Raw genomic sequence first — 19,278 nt, forward strand, 5'->3', positions numbered from 1 at the left:
GTGATAAAACCAGCGACTGAAGCGCGCTCGAGCAGTTAATATAGAAGCGCTTCTGAAGGTGTCGGCATCAGCAGGTATCGTGTGATTAGTCTTTTGTTTTTAATCAATGGTTTCTGTTTCTGTTTGTCTTGGCTATATATGCCCTGTGTTACGCGATTACCTGTGGCGATACACCAGACTAACAGATACATAAAGACGAGTAAAAGAGGAATTATTATAATTGTGTTAGAGATGCCTAGCCTCTGGATTGTGTCAGTTGTTATAACATGTTATTATTGATCCTGTCGCCAGATAGTCATTGAAACTAAAACTTTTTACATAAGACATCTGGCCGTGGGATGCACACTGAATACAGGCTACGCTTCCATCCTCACGTAGGCTATCGGGGTTCGTGCGTCGCCTACGCACCTTGAGCCACATCTGTCTGTCGCATATTACACAATGGAATGAGCAGCATAACAGGAAACTTTCTCTAAAGCGGAACAACACATCAAAAGGAAGCCGACTCAGTCTAAATCTATGACTTGGACTACTCGCCCAAAGTAATGTTGCTTAAAAAAAATTGACATATTTTTGTAGGCTACATACTAGGGTGACCATATTTTGATTTCCAAAAAAGAGGGACACTCTCAGAGGCTAATGAATATGCTTTATTATGCCTCAATGATGACAAAAAATAACTTATGCAATAAATAAAATCTGCAACAACCTGTAACAAAATTTAAAAAAAGCTCTATTTTCAAATAAACAAATGTTAAATAATGTTCTAATTAGGACCTATTCTGTGTCAGCTTCAACTAAATATCTTATAAAAACCTATTCAATGTAATAAGGTAAGGATTTTTGGTGTCCATGTGAGCTTTGCACGCGGTGCACTCCGCCTCCCACTTGTCCCGACCGGGACAGTACGTGGAAAGTTTTTTTTTTTTTTTGCAGTTCAATTTGCATCTTGTCTCATCTGCTCCCTGTACGTGCGCGTCCCAGAGCCGCCCACAAGGCAGCTTCTCGGGAATTACGTCACGCAACAAAGTACCGTAATGTTGTGTGCAAAGCGCCAGTCAATTTAAGTACACGATTTTCATGACTTTCCCGGACATTTTCATGAATTTGTAACAGGTTTTATAAATGTTGCCCCTGGTGTCTCGACCACAAGCTCTTTACACGTGTGTTTCACTCACGGAACTCAGGCAGAAATAGTATTTTGGGGGGCGTCAGTACAAAAGTGAGTGGGCCATTTTCAAAAAGTAGTAGAAGTAGCAAAAAGTACAAACTGAAAACCAAAAAGCAACAAGTTTGCCTTTGTGAGAAAAAACTAACACACTTTCTTGGATTGATGAGGACGGAGAGAGACTAGGGTTCCAATGCCGGTAGCAGACTGAAAAACATGCCTCCTCATCAGGAGTCACATCAAAACAGTCCAGAATCATTGTAAGTTTCAGAATTATATTCCCTGCACTGCACCTGGGGGCAATCCCATTTCACCTGGTGTATTTAAACCCATTCTCATTGGACCGTGGTTGGCATGGGAACATGTTGGGCGCATCTCAGTCGCTGCCTAAGATGAGGAGGTCCATTTTTCCAGTTTCCATTGTTCCTATACCCAGTCTCTACACAGAAGGTGGGGCTCCCAAAAGGCTGGAACAGCAGTTACCCTTCCTGTAGGACAAGTGTTTTCTTTCTATATGTTAAATGCCTGATATAATCTATTCAATTCTTTTTAGAAGGTTGGGTTGGTCTGAAGCAGTCAAATGCTAATTAAGGCTAGTCAGTGGAATTGATGAGCTGCAGGGAACATAAACCACAAGTACAAGTTTTCAGAACAAACTCCAACACCTTTCAATGTATACTCCATTACAACCGCAATAGCAGTACTGTGTACAACATACTCAACCAACAAAGCTCAGTCTAAAAAGTTTGTACACTACAACATAGACAAAAAGCTGTTGATTTTAACCTATTTAGGCTCAAATAAATTTGCCCCGACATAGCCAGCAGCATTGGCTCTGCACAGCACTGTTATAAAATGAACCATTTTATAGCACAAAGTGGCAACTAAACATGAACCCAAACAGCAGAGAAGGCGGTTACATACTGTATGACATATAATAGCCTACATAAGACAGAAATCGCATAGCATTGTTTCTTCAGGACAGGCCATGAGCAGCAAATGCGCTACCAGAAGTAAAAGAAAATCAAAGATTGAACACTTTGTTCCAAGCATTGTTTGAATTATGAAAGATATGATGAAAAGTGGCCAGCAAGATGCCAAATCGTAGACATTGTATTGAGTCCACGGCAGTGCCACGATCAAAGAAAACTAAAAACTACGTCACCCACAGATAAGTTATCTTATTACATGTGGGCAAAACACAAATGCATTTCAGCTAGAAGCCATCATCGGTGCTCACGATTTCTTACTAAATAGGAATGTTACTAGCTAGGTTACTTAAATAACAACGCAAGAAGCATGAAACAAGTTTTAATTACTGAGAAGCCATTTTTGTTGCGGTGACTTTTTACAGTACGTTGCTTAACACATCCATGTTGTCCAAAAAGCTAGCTAGCTAACGTTAGCTGTTAACGTTAGCCTGGAGTCTCTGCCTGTTGTTACCATAGCAATTGGCTCCAACCTCTTTGATTCTTATTCTATGTTTAAACAATTTTGTTTTAATCAGAAGAGAAGACACAGTAAACACACACAGCTAGTTCTGTTACTAGTTCTTTTTTTGCATACATTTGAATACTTTTCAATACAAAATGTATTTTGATCAAACTTGGCTGGACTGGCCATTTTTTTGCAGGATGGTAGGGGAAGACTCATGAATATTCATTAGGGAACTTATCCCTAAATGACTAGTACTTGTTGTCTAATTTGGTTGGTTTGGTTAGGTCTAGACAAGATGAGTGGGATTGGTTATGGCTAGTTAAGGTAAGAATATTCAAGGTGAGCCAATCAGAGATTGGGCCAGTGAGTCATGTGGGCGGGCCAGTGCTGCCTTGACTACTTACTTACTTACTTACCCACCATTACTGACTACACCTGCTCAAACTTCTCAAGCTACAGACATATGCTCTTGTTTTAATGATGCTGTCTCACCAGTGCAAACTCAACTTAAAGCCACTACATACATTTGAAGTCTTTGTTACAACAATACGCCCGTAAAGGCATAATAAATTCATAATAAAAAAGTGCAGCAATGAAGAGGCCCTTCTAGGCCCTTCAGTAGCATTCACACACTATTATTGGCCATGTTTATGCAAGGTACTGTAACCCAGTTTGTTCAGGTCCTATCCCCTGACCAATCTGCTATCCTAACCATAACCACTCAAGGTCAATGCCTAACCCCGACCTATCGAGCTGCTTCGTAGGGTGGGACTTGCCTAGAAGTTACGTAGACGATAATAACGCATCATGTAGCATATGTTAATTAATTGTGGAGAGAGAGACTGACTTTTACCCTTACTAAAAGAGATAGGCCTGATAGCCTACTTCATTTATACTTTCTAAAAGAAAATACTAAATGTGCTGTATTTATATAGCACTTTTCCAGTCTTAACAACTGCTCAAAGCGCTTTTACATCTACAGGAAACATTCACCATTCACACACATTCATACACTGTGGCCGGGGCTGCCGTACAAGGTGCCACCTGCTCATCATATAAACACTCACACACATTCACACTCCGATGCGCAGCACCGGGGGCAACTCGGGGTTCAGTGTCTTGCCCAAGGACACTTCGACAATGACTGCAGGGGCAGGGATCAAACCACCAACCTTTCGATTGGCAGGCAACCGCTATACCAATGAGCCACAGCCGCCCCATTACATACTAAGTCCTACTAGTTTGTTACGGTAGGCTAATTTGTGCATGTCCTTGGGGGTAGCCTATACTTAAGTGGTATCCAGAGATGAAGTGGCAATCGGGAGAGTCAGGACTTTTCCAGGTGGGCCGGCAGGGTTTCGAGGCTACGAGGGCCGGTCTGGTAATAGTTATACATTACAAGTTCTTAGCTAAACCCACAGGACGGGCCACAGCAGCCTCTTATTTCAATACAAACACAGCCTAATCAGAAAGCACTAACGGTCACAACCATGTCTAGGCTTTTCAGAAATATAGGGTAGCAGTGAGCGGCCCCTCCCCAAATGGTATAGCCCTGGTTGGCCTATGACTTTAACATGTCATCTAACAAAGGTGGCGCTGAGATGGTCACACTCAACAGGAAAAAAAGGGATTGTGTTGCTGGGTTGTGTTCATTCGTTCACCATCCGAACATTCATCTTCCCCCCATTAAGTTACATTAAAATGATATATTGTCCCATGGGTTCATGACAGTGGTATCTCTGGCTTGGTTGTTTGTCTAAGTAAACACAATTTGCTGTGTTTGTAATGGTAACATTTTCAAGGGTTCTTTGTTGTGTCCTTGTTGCTTCAGTTGCGAAACCTACTCGTTACACAGTGGTAGATAAAACTGGTTTATACGGCATAATCACTTTGGCATCTTCAAGAGGATATACATACAACAACTACAGAGAAATAAATATATTTAGTGGTAATTTTAAGTCTAGAGTTTAATCTCATGGCAGAGTGTTGCATTTGTTATAGAAATATGTGAGACACTTCTATTTTTACTGACCGTGTCTCTATCTCACACAGATACACAATGCTGGGTAACATCCAAGTTCCTTTCATCTGCATATCAGAGATGTGTGTGTGTATGTGTGTGTGTGTGTGTGTATCTGTGTGTGTGTGTATGTGTAAGCAAGCGGAATTCAAGAGTCTTATTTTAGTATGGGTGTTGATACTGACTCCTGACAGATTCTTGCATGGGTCACACTGGGGTCATGGAAGGTCTGAATGATGTTGTTTGTTCAAATGGCGGGGGGGTTCGATGAAGGTGCCATACTGATCTGTGTCTGTATGAGCCTGTGCTTTATCTTTGCATATTGGTACCTCTCACCCTTGTACAGTGGTGCTCATAAGTGTACACGTGTAAACGCTTAAGTTGACTAAAAAGAGGATTAAAAAAAATCCTGTTTTGGAAATTTATCTTAATGCCTCAATTAAAAAATGAGGTAAAATCCAACCTTATGAGGACACCAATTTTCTTTGTGAATGAATAATGTATTGGAAATAAATAAATGTTCTTCCTTAAAATACAGGGGGCATAAGTACACACCCCCCTATGTTAAAATACAGGGACCATAAGTATACACCCCCCTATGTTAAATTCCCATAGAGACAGGCAGATTTTTATTATTAAAGGCCAGTTATTTCATGGATCAGGATACTATGCATCCTGATAAAGTTCCCTTGGCCTTTGGAATTAAAATAGCCCCCCCCCCCCCCCCTCCCCCCATCATCACACACCCTTCACCATACATAGAGATTGGCATGGGATACTTTCCATAAATCATCTGTCAATGCAAATCACACCAGCTATTAGTCTAACTGAAATAAAACCATGCCAATCTCTATGTATGGTCAAGGGTATGTGATGATGATGGGGGGGGGGGGGGTATTTTAATTCCAAGGCCAAGGGAACTTTATCAGGATGCATACTATCCTGATCCATGAAAAAACTGGCCTTTAATAATAAAACTCTGCCTGCCTCTATGGGAATTTAACATAGGGGGTGTATACTTATGCCCCCTGTATTTTAACATAGGGGGTGTATACTTATGCCCCCTGTATTTTAACATAGGGGGGTGTATACTTATGCACCCTGTATTTTAAGGAAGAACATTTATTTATTTGCAATACATTATTCATTCACAAAGAAAATTGGTGTCCTTAAAGTTTGGATTTTACTTAATTTTTTAATTAAGGCATTAACATAAATTTCCAAAACATGATTTTTTTATTCCTCTTTTTAGTCAACTTAAGCATGGACATGTAAACTTATGAGCACCACTGTACCTGCACTACTGATTCTCACTGGTTTATGTGGTGGCAGCACAATTGAGGGGGATCTATTGGGAGTAGTGTGAATCTCTCATATGATGCACCCTCTCAACAAATATATGGACTGTTTTTTCTTCATCTTTTTGTGTATGTGTATTTTATGTTGGCGTTAAATAATATGTCCTGATCAGTGATAACTATGAGATTCTTTACGTCCTAAAAAACCTTGCATCTCTTTGGTTGTGATAATGTTATAGCTAGTGTCCCTGATAAACAATAAATGCAAAAAATAAAAAAATTGAAGTTTTTGTAATGTTTCAGGACATATAACAGCCATATGATAAAAAATTTTAAGTGTGCATTTTTACCACTATGTTTACAGCCACTGACCTCGACATAGCAATCGGAGAGCATCATGGGAGGAGCAGTGGTGGACGATGGGCCTCCGGGTGTGAAGGCCCCAGACGGCGGCTGGGGCTGGGCAGTGTTGGCCGGCTGCTTCGTCATTACTGGCTTCTCCTACGCTTTCCCTAAGGCTGTCAGCGTCTTCTTCAAGGAACTAATCCGAGAGTTTGATGTCGGCTACAGTGACACTGCTTGGATCTCATCAATACTGCTTGCCATGCTATACGGCACAGGTAGACAAGGATAATACACATCTGATAGTCTGTTAGCATCAGCATGCTAATTACTGACTTCACATGTATACGGTGTACTTATGCATTGATTTGTTTGTTTTTTAGGACCTCTGTGCAGTGTGTTGGTGAACAGGTTTGGCTGCCGACCAGTGATGATGGTTGGAGGGCTCTTCGCCTCACTGGGAATGGTTTTGGCCTCCTTTGCTACTAGCATCATACACATCTACCTCTGCATTGGAGTTATTACAGGTAGGGTCACAATATACGTGAACACATGGGAAAACACAACCATTTAATAAGGACCATCCATATCTATTATGTTCAGTCAGATGCAGATACGCTGCTTCTTTTTAATTGCTCATTTTCTTTATAACACACAGCAACAATATGGATGAGTCCTCACAAAAGATGTCAGTAAACAAGCTACCTAAATTTCAACCAGTTCCTAACATTAAATGTAGTAATAGTAGTCCTAGTAGTTGGCAATGTGTGTCTTTTTCCCCTTGTAACTGTTTTGTAAGTCACAATCAAAGACTGTGGTCCACAGCAGCGTATATTGACAAGTGACCATTCAAATTTGCTGCGGAAAATCTGTTGTTTTTTTTTAATCCTGGGCTTTCCTTTAATGATATATGGGTAAAATCATTGGTACACAAGAACTATCCTAACTCATGGCCATTCTTCCATGTGACCTCACTGAGCACATTCATGCTCTTCAGGAGAAGAACCTGAGCACTCTTAAAGATACCAAACACTCACATGCAGTTGTGGTTTAAAAACAAAGAACAATGAAGATCAGATTACAACACATACATAGGAAGTCTGATTTCATCCTCTGCTCAGCATGCCATGCTCCACTTTATCTTTACATAGCACAAAATAATTGTTTCTGTAACATTGCCTGTATGTCTCTCTTCAGGTCTGGGTCTGGCGTTGAACTTCCAGCCGTCTCTGATAATGCTGAATCGCTACTTTAGTGAGAAACGTCCTTTAGCCAATGGCTTAGCAGCAGCGGGCAGCCCTGTGGCACTGTGCTGTCTCTCCCCACTGGGACAGATTCTCCAGTACCAGTATGGCTGGAGGGGGGGGTTCCTCATACTAGGAGGCATTCTGCTCAACTGTTGTGCCTGTGGTGCCCTCATGAGGCCCCTGTTTCCCCCTAAGAAGCCACAGTATCTGGAGGAAAGCCCTCCCACAGCTGCAGTAGGGAAAAAAAAGAAACTGTTGGATTTCAGCGTGTTCAAGGACAGAGGTTTTGTCATCTATACCCTTGCAGCGTCCATTATGGTGCTGGGCTTGTTTGTGCCCCCTGTGTTTGTGGTCAGCTATGCTAAAACCCTCGGCTATGAAGACACAAAGTCTTCACTGCTGCTCACCATCTTGGGATTTGTCGATATGTTCGCTCGGCCCGCATCGGGACTCATAGCGGGCATGAAGTGGGTACGGCCCAGAACCGTCTACCTTTTCAGCTTTGCTATGATCTTCAACGGCTGCACTGACCTCATAGGATCCCAGGTAACGATGCGGCATTGGGTTCTATATGACAAGGAGAATTAAGAGGAATGTGTCTGTATACATGAAATGCAGTTACTTCACAAATTAGCTAGAAACCACATACGTTGCCATCATACAGGTCAAAGAACTTGACCTACCTTGCTCTTACTGGAAAAAATACTAGAATGGAAAAAAATGGAATAACAAAATTAAGAGATTCTGTCATCTCATGTACCATATTTAACAATCAGGCTGGTAAAAAAGATTGTTGACTGCCGATTGACATTAAAACTGAATACTGTAGATTTGACTCTTGTATAGTTAGCCTAGGTTACTGTATGTTGGTACCTTTAGTCTCTCGTGTTCAACAAGGCTTGTTTTATCACCTGTATTTTCTCGATAAATCAGTTATATTCAGGTCTCTGGTTTCTCTCCTTGCAGGCAAATAACTATGGAGGTCTGGTGGTCTTCTGTATCTTCTTTGGTATCTCGTATGGCATGGTGGGAGCGCTACAGTTCGAGGTCCTCATGTCTATTGTAGGGACAGAGAAGTTCTCCAGTGCCATAGGCCTGGTGTTGCTGATGGAAGCCTTTGCTGTACTAGTGGGACCTCCTGGAGCAGGTCAGAGCATGGGAGGAACGCATGTGAAAGTTTGTGTTATGCTTACAGTAAGGCTCATCATTTTCCGTTTTTGGCAATTTTGAACAAAAGGAACTCATTCTCACCTAGACTCAGGCTGAATCCCATTTATTCTACTTACCCCTACCCCTTACCCCTTGAAACCAAGGGGTAAGGGGTAGGGGTGAAAACATACCCCTATGAAATGGGACACCACTTGGTTACATCACCATACAGAATTGATCACAAACTTCCAAGATGCCGTCTCTGTCTGTTGATTGTGTGGGTTTGGACATTAGTGTCATGTGCATTTATTTATGTATATTTTATAGTTATTTTATGTTCACTTTGGTGGTGCAGAGGCAGATGTTCTTATCTGTGTCGTACTACAATCTGTTTGCAATACATATGTGTATTCAAACACATGGTGCGTTGTATATCTGCTTCATTTATCCCCGTTTTGAATGTCATTGATGTTCAGAAAAACATTTTGTTAACATGAATCTGTCTTTATTGCCTATAAATTAAACATAAAAGGCAAAAACATTACATAAAATGATGTTACAGAACAATTATCAACTATTAGAACCATAACTTACATGTCACACACATAAAAAGGCACTCATGTGTAAAACTAAAAAAATACTCACAAGACCACAAAACAAATTAACTACGGCTGTTCTGATATTCCAGACCAGTCTGTCGTCACTTTTAAATCAAATATTTAAGCCGAAAGTACTTCCATTTATGGGTCTCTCTGGTCGATGCGGCAGCCATTGTTGCTTGTGTGTTTACAAGTGAGCTCGCGTCCACACTCAGTTCCTAGGGGAATACAGCCCTCGGTCTCACCCCTACCCCTAGGTCGAAAAAAGAATTGGGACACGACTGGGCAAAAACGAGGGGAAGGGGTAAGGGGTAGGGGTAAGACCGAGAAATGAGATTCAGCCTCTATGTGCCAGAGAATCCACACCTTGTTGTATTTTGTCCATTAAATGACTATAAATAGCGATAATTGAGAGATGACAGGAAACAATTATGGAGATATAGATGCAGCAAAGGTCCCCAGCTAAATTTAAACAAGGAGAATATTGAAAAGATCTAGAAACTAGAACTTTTTTACTGTAACCACAGCAAAAAGGTTCTAGTTTCTAGGTCTTTTCAATATTCTCCTTGTAGTATCTGGTCAAGGGAAGGTGTTTCACTTCATGAGTTCAGCTTGATGAGAACCAGTAATAGCCATGCTAATGTTCTTGTATTCTCCACCAGGTCGCCTCTTGGATGCCACCCATCAGTACATGTACGTCTTCCTGTTGGCAGGCTGCGAGGTCACACTGTCGGCCTTTGTCATCGCCATAGGCAACTTCTTTTGCATTAGCAGGAAAAAGAAAGATCTAGAGGCTGAGGTGGAAATGGCGGTGACTGCTTCAGAGAAGGAGGGACTGAACTTTGGGGTGGAAGGCGAGGAAGATCATGTAGGTGAAGCGGAGCCTAAGGAGAAAGGAAAGGTCTTGAAAGCAACGGAAGAAGCGATGATAGTTAAGGAGATGGGAGACAATGGTGGAGAAGACGCATTATAATGAAAAAAAAGACTAGTGAAACTGTACACCAAAAGGATATAAAAGGACTGAGGATGATGTGTGACAAATAGAAATAGGAGCCACACAAAGTGAAGGAGTGTGAACAAAGTATGGTAAGAAAAGACGACTATTAGTGCCTTTATAATGGAAATCACAGTTTGATGTAATGGATACAAGGCAGAGAGTGTTCATAAGCAAGAACTGGGTTTGTCTGAACTGTTCAAATGCAACATTTTGATCAGAGGCTGTACATCACGTTTGATCAGTTAAATAGTTGCTGTAGTAGTTTAAAATACAGCTATCCCTTAGGCATGAAAATGTCTCACTTTACTTTACTGGTAACAATTATCAGCTTTTCAATAACTCAAATAAGGTGTTCTTTACTGCTGTCAACTTAGACCCACACAGCATTTGGAACAAAGACATTTAATTCCAGTTTTGCTTACCTTTACCAGCACCAGTTTTACAATCATATCCAGTTTTCACCATTAAGGACTCAAGATATTCCTAATGATAAATACGTTGATTCTACATGGCCTTAAGTTAGTGCTAAATACTAAGAAAACCAAATTTATGACGTTTTCAAGGGCTCGTTCCCAATCCCCAGATAATATAACTATTAACACATTAAGCGGAGACTTAATTGAAAATGTTTCATCATATAAGTATTTAGGTTTTTGGCTGGACAACAAACTTTCTTTTAAAGTTCATGTTGAAAAACTTGTAAAAAAGCTGAAACTAAGGCTGGGGTTTTATTTTAGAAATAAAACTTGTTTTAACATGTCAGCCAGAAAAACACTTGTTCAGGCTACTTTTTTAAGTGTTTTGGACTATGGTGATGTTGTCTACATGCATGCTGCCTCTAGTACTCTCCACCTGTTAGACTCTGTGTACCATAGTGCTTTGCGCTTCTTAACTAACTCTTATGCACGTACTCATCATTGTACGCTGTATGAACTGGTAGGCTGGCCGTCACTAAGTCTACGTAGACAACTTCATTTTTATATTTTTCTATACAAGGCCATGTTGGGTAAACTGCCGGCATATTTATGTAATCTCCTCAAGCTAAATTCCAGCCATTTTCATCTCCGTTCCACCAGGTGGCGCTCTTACCAGGTTCCAAGGGTTTTTACTGAGCTGGGGAAGAAAGCCTTCTCTTACTCCGCTCCTTGGTCTTGGAATAATTTGCAAAACTTGATCCATTTAAATAATCTAGTCCCATTGAATGAGTTTAAGGCCATGTTAAAATGTCATGTAATTCAAAAATGTAACTGCCCTATGTGACCTGTCCTTTCCTCTATGTGAGATTTTGTCTGTGCTGTATTTGTTTAAATTGTAACTGGTGTGCCGTCTTGGCCAGGTCTCCCTCGAAAAAGAGATTTCAATCTCAAGGGACTTCCTGGTTAAATAAAGGTTAAATAAAATAAAAAAAATAAAAAAAATAAAAAACACACCAGTTAAGGTCCACTTACTGGCTTTTTCTTGAGCCTTCAACCACATCTGACAGCCTTCGTATCCAGATGGGGTTTGCTCGGTTGTCATCGTGTGATCGACTGTAACAAGGGGACGTCTTTTCTTCAGGGTGTACCAGCAGAGATATTAAGTGGCAGGCTAAGTGCCGACTCCTTGGGACTTGAGAAAAGTTCGGACTGGAAAGGGAGTCCCCTGTGATTCTCCAGGTTATTGAACAGATAGAGGTTAGAATCCCCCTCCCTCCATATAAGAACACTATGTGTCAGAAGTGAAAGGCTTAGGTCACGTGATGACCACTCAGCAAAGCTCTGGAAAAAGCTAGTAGGTGGACATATATTGTCAAAATATGATCAAGAATGACAATGTATTAAAACGTTTCTTGGGATTTTATGTAGGTCGACTAAAAATGATTAGGGCACTCAACATAGAGTGAGTTTCACACTATAGTAGCTGTTCACTTATTGCTGCAATTTAAAAGTCTGTTTTGTTTTTTTATAAATGCTGTGAGCTACTTTGAGACTTCAGACACATTTTTCTGTAGAATACTTGATCAAACTTGAATTGTCAGTACCGGTCCAATCCCTACTCTGTAATGGTCTGCTTAGTGTTGTAACACTGGGATATGCTGTGTTGTGTGTGCATGTTAACAGATGCTGTTATCCTTGTACTCAATGACTTCTGTGTATCTTTTCAATCAAATGCTCAACACTGAGACCAACAGAAAGACCTGGCAGACTTATTCATCAAAGCCCTTAGTGTCAGACGAGTTGTGTTATTTAAAAAAAATTAAAGAAACCAAAATACAGCTTGTGTGTTAAAGGACGAAGGTCAGCTTCTTCTCGAAGAAAGAAGAATTTCAATAAAAGTTTTGAAAGCATCATCAAGAGAGTCACATAATCGGCTCGACAGAGATCGTCGACCAATCAGCTGCTCTTGGATGTCCCTAGATCAAAACTAAAAAAATAAGGGCGATAGAGCCTTTGCAGTGGGCGCCCCCACCCTATGGAACAACCTCCCCATGCATATTAAAGCTGCACAGACCTTACAAACGTTTAAATCGCTGCTGAAGACGCACCCGTTTGCCGTAGCTTTTAACCCTCGTTAACCTGGATTCTGATTTTTTTGAAGTATGGTCATTTGTCTCCCTGTGATGTACTTTGGTTGTAGTAATCTTTACACTTGTTATTTATGTATTTGACATTGACCCTGTTCAGCACTTTGGTCAACCGTTTTTAAAATGTGCTATAGAAATAAAATTGACATTGACATTAAGGTATAGGTCCTGGCCCAATTTTGCCAAGTTGTGTTATATGGTTCACACTGCGATATTCTACCACTTTGTGCTCGATAGTCATTTAAAGCAGAATGGCAAAAAACTAAGCCTAATGCGGCGATATGGATGCCATTGCAGAAGCATTTCTGAAGAAACAGAAAAGATACCTGGAGTCACGTTTTTCTCAGATTCAACAAGTGGGGATTAACAACAACTAGAAGCTAACTGCTATTCATGCCCAGCTAGTATCTCTAACTGCAAGCATTGGCTCTATCAGATCTGATGTGGACAAATCCAAAAACTACTGTAGAAAGCAACTCTTGACCGCCATGGCCACGCTTTTTATGAGCTGTAGGTGAAGCTAGCAGATACGGAGGACAGAAACCGAAGATGCAACATTTGCATTTTCTGGCTGAAAGCTCTGATGCTATTCAGTATCTCTCGCGCTCCCCGCCTAAGTGGCTCCCGAAAATGGCGGATGTTCAGATCGGGATTATGAGAGCCCATTGAATTTACAGTGATAGCTAAAATAAGAACACTACTAATTGCACGTTTACTTTCAATGTCCTCCGCTACACAACCACGCAGGTGATCCTACAGGCTGCGGAGAAATCTCCACCCATGGTCGGGGGCAGAGAAACTCCCTTTCCCCCTGACTACAGCAACTTCACGGTCACGCAGCGCCACCCTGAAGCCTTCTACCAAACCATGGTTTCAGCACGAGTCAAGGGTCTGGATTTTTTTCCTGCTCTGAAGATCAAGGAAGTCTCCCAGTACAGAGCTTTACCTCTGCTAAGGATGCTAAAGATTATGTGGGGCGGGCTGCGCCCCGTCCTCTTGTTGCCACGGAAACGGCTGGCACCTTAGATTGTATTGCGGAGAGCACCGCGGAAGAAGATCAGGATTAAAAGAACTGCCTGATGAACATGGACTCTTGGTTTGTCTTTCTGTTTTAGTTTTTTTTTTTTTTTCAGAATTAGCTCATAATCCACCTAAAATTACAGGAAGATGTTTGACATTTAGTAAAACAAAGATGAAAATGTATGTTTTAGCTGGTAATTATGTACACTACTTCACAAAAGACTGAGTGTTATACTCTTATGTTATCCCTTATTGGTGAAAGTGATGTTGTTACAACCATCTCTTTGTGTCTCCCCTACAACCCTTTTGCATTATTTTGGTCTGTACAGGCTTTTTTTGCAATGGACTTATATTAAAGCTTTAACTAATCACCGTTTACAAAAGTCAAAATAATTTACCTTGGGATGTTTTTTCCAAAAGAAACAATGGCGCAGCCGCCGGGTGCCAGTGAAGAAGTCTACTGTCTCGCAGTGAGACGAAAGTGGATATTTGACGTCCTCAAGATAACAAACAATTACCTCTGAAATGGACCATCATCCTTCAGGGTCTGGTGCGCCTGAATTGGTAAGGACCTACATGTTTTTTTCCCCTTTCATCCCCTATCGTTTTGCATTCTAGTCACAGGAGAAATGCACGTGAGAAAAACAGATACTACATCAGGACATGCTTTCTTCTTTTGTCGGTACAGATTAGTGACGTGGAGGGAGAAGACAAGAGGAAGGAGAATTAGGAAAATAAAAAAACTGATATCCTCCAGACAGCTAGTCTTGTACTTCTTTTTTCTGTGTGGCGTACACGCCTGCTCGCGGTGTGAGGCCAGTGTCCATTATTCTCCGACATGCAATCACAATCACACGATAGACGACATTTTGTACAAAACTAAATTAACGAGCCAGTTTTGTGAAATGTGAGTAGCAAGTACCGATATTCATGTTAAAATGTAAGAAGTAAAAGTAAAAAGTCGTGCAATACTCAAAAGGGATCATGCAAACAATATATTTGTATTAAATCACATATAATTCCCTCTCTGTTTTCAGAGAGAAAATAAAATTCATTATCTTAACTTAGTCTTTCCTGCACACTTTACAGATAGACCACACTCCAGAATTTACAAGGACCCAACAGTTCTAGTGGTTTCCTCCAGAGCAAGCAACAGTGCGACAGTGGCGAGGAAAAACTTCCTTTTAGGCAGAAACCTCGGTCAGACCCAGTCTCTTGGTAGGCGGTGTCTGACGGGCCGGTTGGGGTTAGAATGAAGAGTGGCAATAACAAAAATAGAAAAAATTAGTAGTTTGTAGCAGTTCTTTGTAGTAGTTCATGGCATAGCAGGACGCTGTGCGGCATTACAAGGCACAGCAGGACGTAGCAGGACGTAGCAGGACGTAGCAGGACGTAGCAGGGCACCGCAGGGCACCGCAGTGTAGCAGTTGAACATGGCATCACAGAACGTGTAGCGGGACCATGGCGACAGCTGCTACCCTGATTTCGGAGCCTCTCTGATCCAAGGGAACATGCTGGGGAAAAAAGAACATAAGGACTCCGGGGAATGACTCCCCAGAGCTAGGTTAGTAACAAGCATTTCTGGGACATGGATGCACATAAATGGAAAGATGGAAAGATAGAGTTCCAAAGCCGCTCACAGTTGACAGCTAGGTCTTTCGTGGCCAAGGACAGTATGGTGTCTTTGGGTCCATCTCCAAAGTTTACCTGGAACACCACAGGCTTTACATGGAAAGCCTTGCCCGAGTGGTTCAACCGCCTTCCAAAAGGTGTCCGTTCCAGGGTGAAACTTGCAGGGGAACATCTGGGAATCTATGAATAGTTTTGTCCCCAGGTTTCCCCTGAAGAAGACATAGCACATCTGTTCCTCGGGTATTTCTTTCATCTTCTTCCCCTCCGATTCCGAGGTAGTCACATATCACATCGCCTTTTGAGAACCGCATGGTAGTGATTACACCTGCATACAGCGGAAGAAAAATAAACTTATAAGCAGCTGTTCCTTTGCTGCCATGGCAATGTCATTGCAGGAATGTTTGGACTTTGCCTTTTTTTTTGCTCACCTTTACCCTTGGGTTCTCCAAAGTCCTTCAAGTCGATCCCCTTCCACTTTTGCTCCACCACTGACTTGATATCTTGGTTGACTTCCTTTAATGGCGATAGCCACATCGGAAGAACAGCCCATGCAGAGGGGACATTTGTCTTCCACTTCTCCTTGGCCACAACGGCTTTAACTTTTTCTTCTGATGGTCTCTGCCTGCCAAAGGAACCTGGGAAGAAAAGAGCAAGTGAGAGAATATGACTTCTCATAGTCCTCTACTCCAGTTGGGTCAGGTTTTGTTTTCTTCTGACATTAGATATTTTACAGTATATAGATTGATTAATACTGTTGTAGTGAGGCAGGAAGGAGGACCCAAACGCAGAGCACAAGGAGGCAGGCAGGAGCAGGAGAACACAGATTTATTGAGTAAAAAGTCCAAAAGAAACACGGGGAGCAGAGGAGCGGGCAATGTCCAAGAATAATCAAAATACAAAAAGTCCAAAAGCAAAAAAAAGGTCCACAAACCGGTCCGAGGGGGAGGCAATGCAAAACAGGATGGCTGGGACAGGGAAAAAAACTCATGGGGAAGATCTGGGACAAAAACTCACGGGGGAAATTAAGAGCAATTTGCAGGAGGCACGCAGACAGGACACGCAGACAAGACAGACAAACTCAGGGCGACAGAAAACTGGCAAAAGGATCCGACAAAGGGCAAAGGGAACATGGGTTAAATACAAGAGGTAACAGGGAACAGGTGAAACACATTAGGGCGGGGCAAGACAATCAGTGTCTCACTGCCTCTGCCTCTCCATCTGTTTCAATTCAAATTGCTTTATTGGCATGAATGTCAGAAATAACAATATTGCCAATGCATCAAGGATAATGTGAGAAGAAATATATCCATACATACATAAGATGAAAAAATTAAAATAAAAAAAAAAAAGGAATTCAACAACTGTCATGGGTTGGGGTCTTGTGGGGATCATTTATCCTTTTTTTTTTTTTTTTTTGTGCCTCCTTGTGTTTTCCCTGGTCTTGTGGTGGTGTTCATCCGGTCTCGTGTTCCCCGGTAAGTGTCTGTTTCTTAGTCCTCTCCCTGGTCTTGTGGTGTTCTTGTCTCGTGTTCCCCGGTAAGTGTCTGTTCGTTCTGCTTCCTGTTTTGTTAGTCTGGTTTCCTGCTCTGTCTCGTCTTGCCAAACTTTACTTTTGTCAGTCTGAGCAGCTTTTCACAGACCGCATACAGTATCTGGTGCCTACCGGAGACATATAGGACACACTTCTCCAACTGAAAGTAGAAGGTCCGTTGGTCTCCGAATGTGGCGGAGACAATGTCCTCTTTGGAAGGGGCGAGGACACCGATTGTAGTTGGGAACTCCTCGAGGAAAGCTTCCCAGTGGTAGTCAGTCGGCACTTTTACTGACACTGGACTGCAGGAAGATCGCAGTCAAGCGGGATGCCAGAAGTGTTGACGTCAGCACCGGTAAATGACACCTTTACCTTTGGACCCTAGAGGACGTCCCCACGGCCTCGGCGCATTTGTGGCCGCTGACCGCAGTTCATCTCACAGTTGTGTTGTGGAGGACAGGGGGAAAGGAAAAATAAAACAAAAAAATAAAACAAAAAACACAGACACGAAAAAGGAATCATGTTCAGTGGATGAAGAAACCAGCTAACAATATTACCACTTATAACTACCAGTTACAACATACACTGTAAAATAAATCTAATTTGACCTACTTTTTCTTGTTAATTTCACAGAGAATGTGCCATACATTTAAAAAATATTTCACTCATTTAAAAGAATTCCAAGTATTAAGGTTTGATGCATATGATTTTACATTTGATTAAATAAACAATCTGTTATTTCATTATGAAAATGACTGTATTTTTACGAGATCAGTGAAAGAAATGTAAAGTCCTCTTACAGTTTCCACAGACGGTGCAAATCGGACCTAGGATTGGCCACGGGAAGTCCCGTGGTTCCCAGGTAGAAGCAGCCCTGGTCCCGCTGTGCTTCCTCTTGCCTCTCCAAGTAGAACGGCCGGATTGCCTCAGAGTACGCACCAAACCACTGGCTGGGGGAAAGGAAATGCCGAGCTGTGAAATCCCTTCAGTGGAAAAAGTTTCTTCATTCGAATGTGGCCTACTCACCTTCTCCTCGTCCGTGCTGATGACGGCTCTGTCGGCGCCGGCAAGCAATATCGTCGCCCCAACACCGTCATTCCACTCACTCACCTGTGATGGGGGATTATTTTTGTAGGCAAAGATGAAAACAGTTTGAAGTGTACCGGAGTTACAGTTGCAGAAAAACAGAAACCGGGGTACTTTCCTGTCATCCGGACCCCACCTCAAAAAAACATTCATCCAATAAGCAATCAACAAAGCAATATAAGATGTTCTTGTTCATCCCGAGTTTCCGCTGACATAGCTTTCCAGAAGTCATCTCCCAGGCCCAGAGGGAGATGCAGCGCACCACAGTCACGAATGGAAGACGAGAGAACGCAAACCAATTGCCAGAGCGAATCCTGATCTTCTGGTGGCATGTCCGTAAGTTGCATCTCCAGGAGTTCCCGTTGGAGGTGTAGAGCTGCATCTGGCGGTTGTTCTGGCATCTTCGCTCCGCCGGAAGAATTCCTCGTTCTTGCAGAAATTTTAAGGCGTCCTCTTCATTGTTCGGCAGGCTCCAAAGATTCATCATGATGTTGAATGGCTAGTTGGTAGTTGGGGATGAATAATACTTACAAAAAAATACTGCCAATTAGGCGGGAGTTGAAAACAGTGATTTTGGCGCGCATTTGATATGTTATATGGTGGGGTCCGGATAACAGGAAAGTACCGAAACGGGCGGTTGGAATAAGTGCACGCTTACTTCAAAAATTCACCACCGTCTTCTCCGTTTTACGGTGCCTGACCATCAGCGTGGCCATGTAAGAGTACTAGTACAGGGTCATCACACGATGCGATAGTCGGTCGCCCGTTTGGAGGCTGTGGCACGCCTCCTCCGTCCAAGCCGTCACCATCTCTAGCAGACGTAGGTGCTGTTGAGTTTTAAAAAGTTAAAATGTCTGAAGGGGCCAGGTTAGAAAATTATGCATACCTCTGTCCCCCCCCCCCCCTTTTCCTCTGAATGTAAAGAACCACAGGTCAAGTCTGACATTTAACATATGGAAAGGGGCTTCCTGCTACGCAACAAAAGGTGGTCTTCTGTCTCCTGTCCCCTGGGGTCTTAGTCTAGGCTAAAACAATACAATGTTGATTGGACTGTGTTGATGTTTCACATTTACACAACAGAACCTTTTGTTCTGCAACCAAAAGCGACCCCCAAAAGTGCAGAAGGCAGGTTCTCATTGAACAGCAAAGATGTGCTGCATGTTGTCATGACAACGGCGGACCAATGAGA

The 19,278-nt window shown here is 42.1% G+C and overlaps 1 protein-coding gene and 1 long non-coding RNA gene across 3 annotated transcripts; both read left to right on the forward strand.

Annotated features, from left to right (window-relative positions):
• The first annotated feature begins 1 nt into the window (after position 1).
• slc16a3b (solute carrier family 16 member 3b) lies at positions 2 to 10,761 on the forward strand. Of its 2 annotated transcripts, XM_032502881.1 has the most exons (6): positions 2 to 74; positions 6,288 to 6,543; positions 6,649 to 6,792; positions 7,463 to 8,058; positions 8,479 to 8,659; positions 9,923 to 10,233. In XM_032502881.1, exons 2-6 carry the CDS (start codon positions 6,321 to 6,323, stop codon positions 10,231 to 10,233), a joined length of 1,455 nt encoding a protein of 484 aa, XP_032358772.1. In that variant the 5' UTR covers positions 2 to 74; positions 6,288 to 6,320. The 2 variants fall into 2 exon arrangements, with proteins under 2 accessions (XP_032358772.1, XP_032358773.1); XM_032502882.1 differs by lacking the exon at positions 2 to 74 and having other exon boundaries at positions 6,321 to 6,543; positions 9,923 to 10,761.
• LOC116671570 (uncharacterized) lies at positions 3,242 to 15,506 on the forward strand. Its single transcript, XR_004327303.1, has 3 exons — positions 3,242 to 3,370; positions 3,977 to 3,981; positions 15,494 to 15,506. It is a non-coding gene; the product is annotated as an uncharacterized LOC116671570 (long non-coding RNA).
• Positions 15,507 to 19,278: the final 3,772 nt, after the last annotated feature.

This window comes from Etheostoma spectabile, chromosome 21 (assembly GCF_008692095.1).
Source record: "Etheostoma spectabile isolate EspeVRDwgs_2016 chromosome 21, UIUC_Espe_1.0, whole genome shotgun sequence".
Taxonomy (NCBI): domain Eukaryota; kingdom Metazoa; phylum Chordata; class Actinopteri; order Perciformes; family Percidae; genus Etheostoma; species Etheostoma spectabile.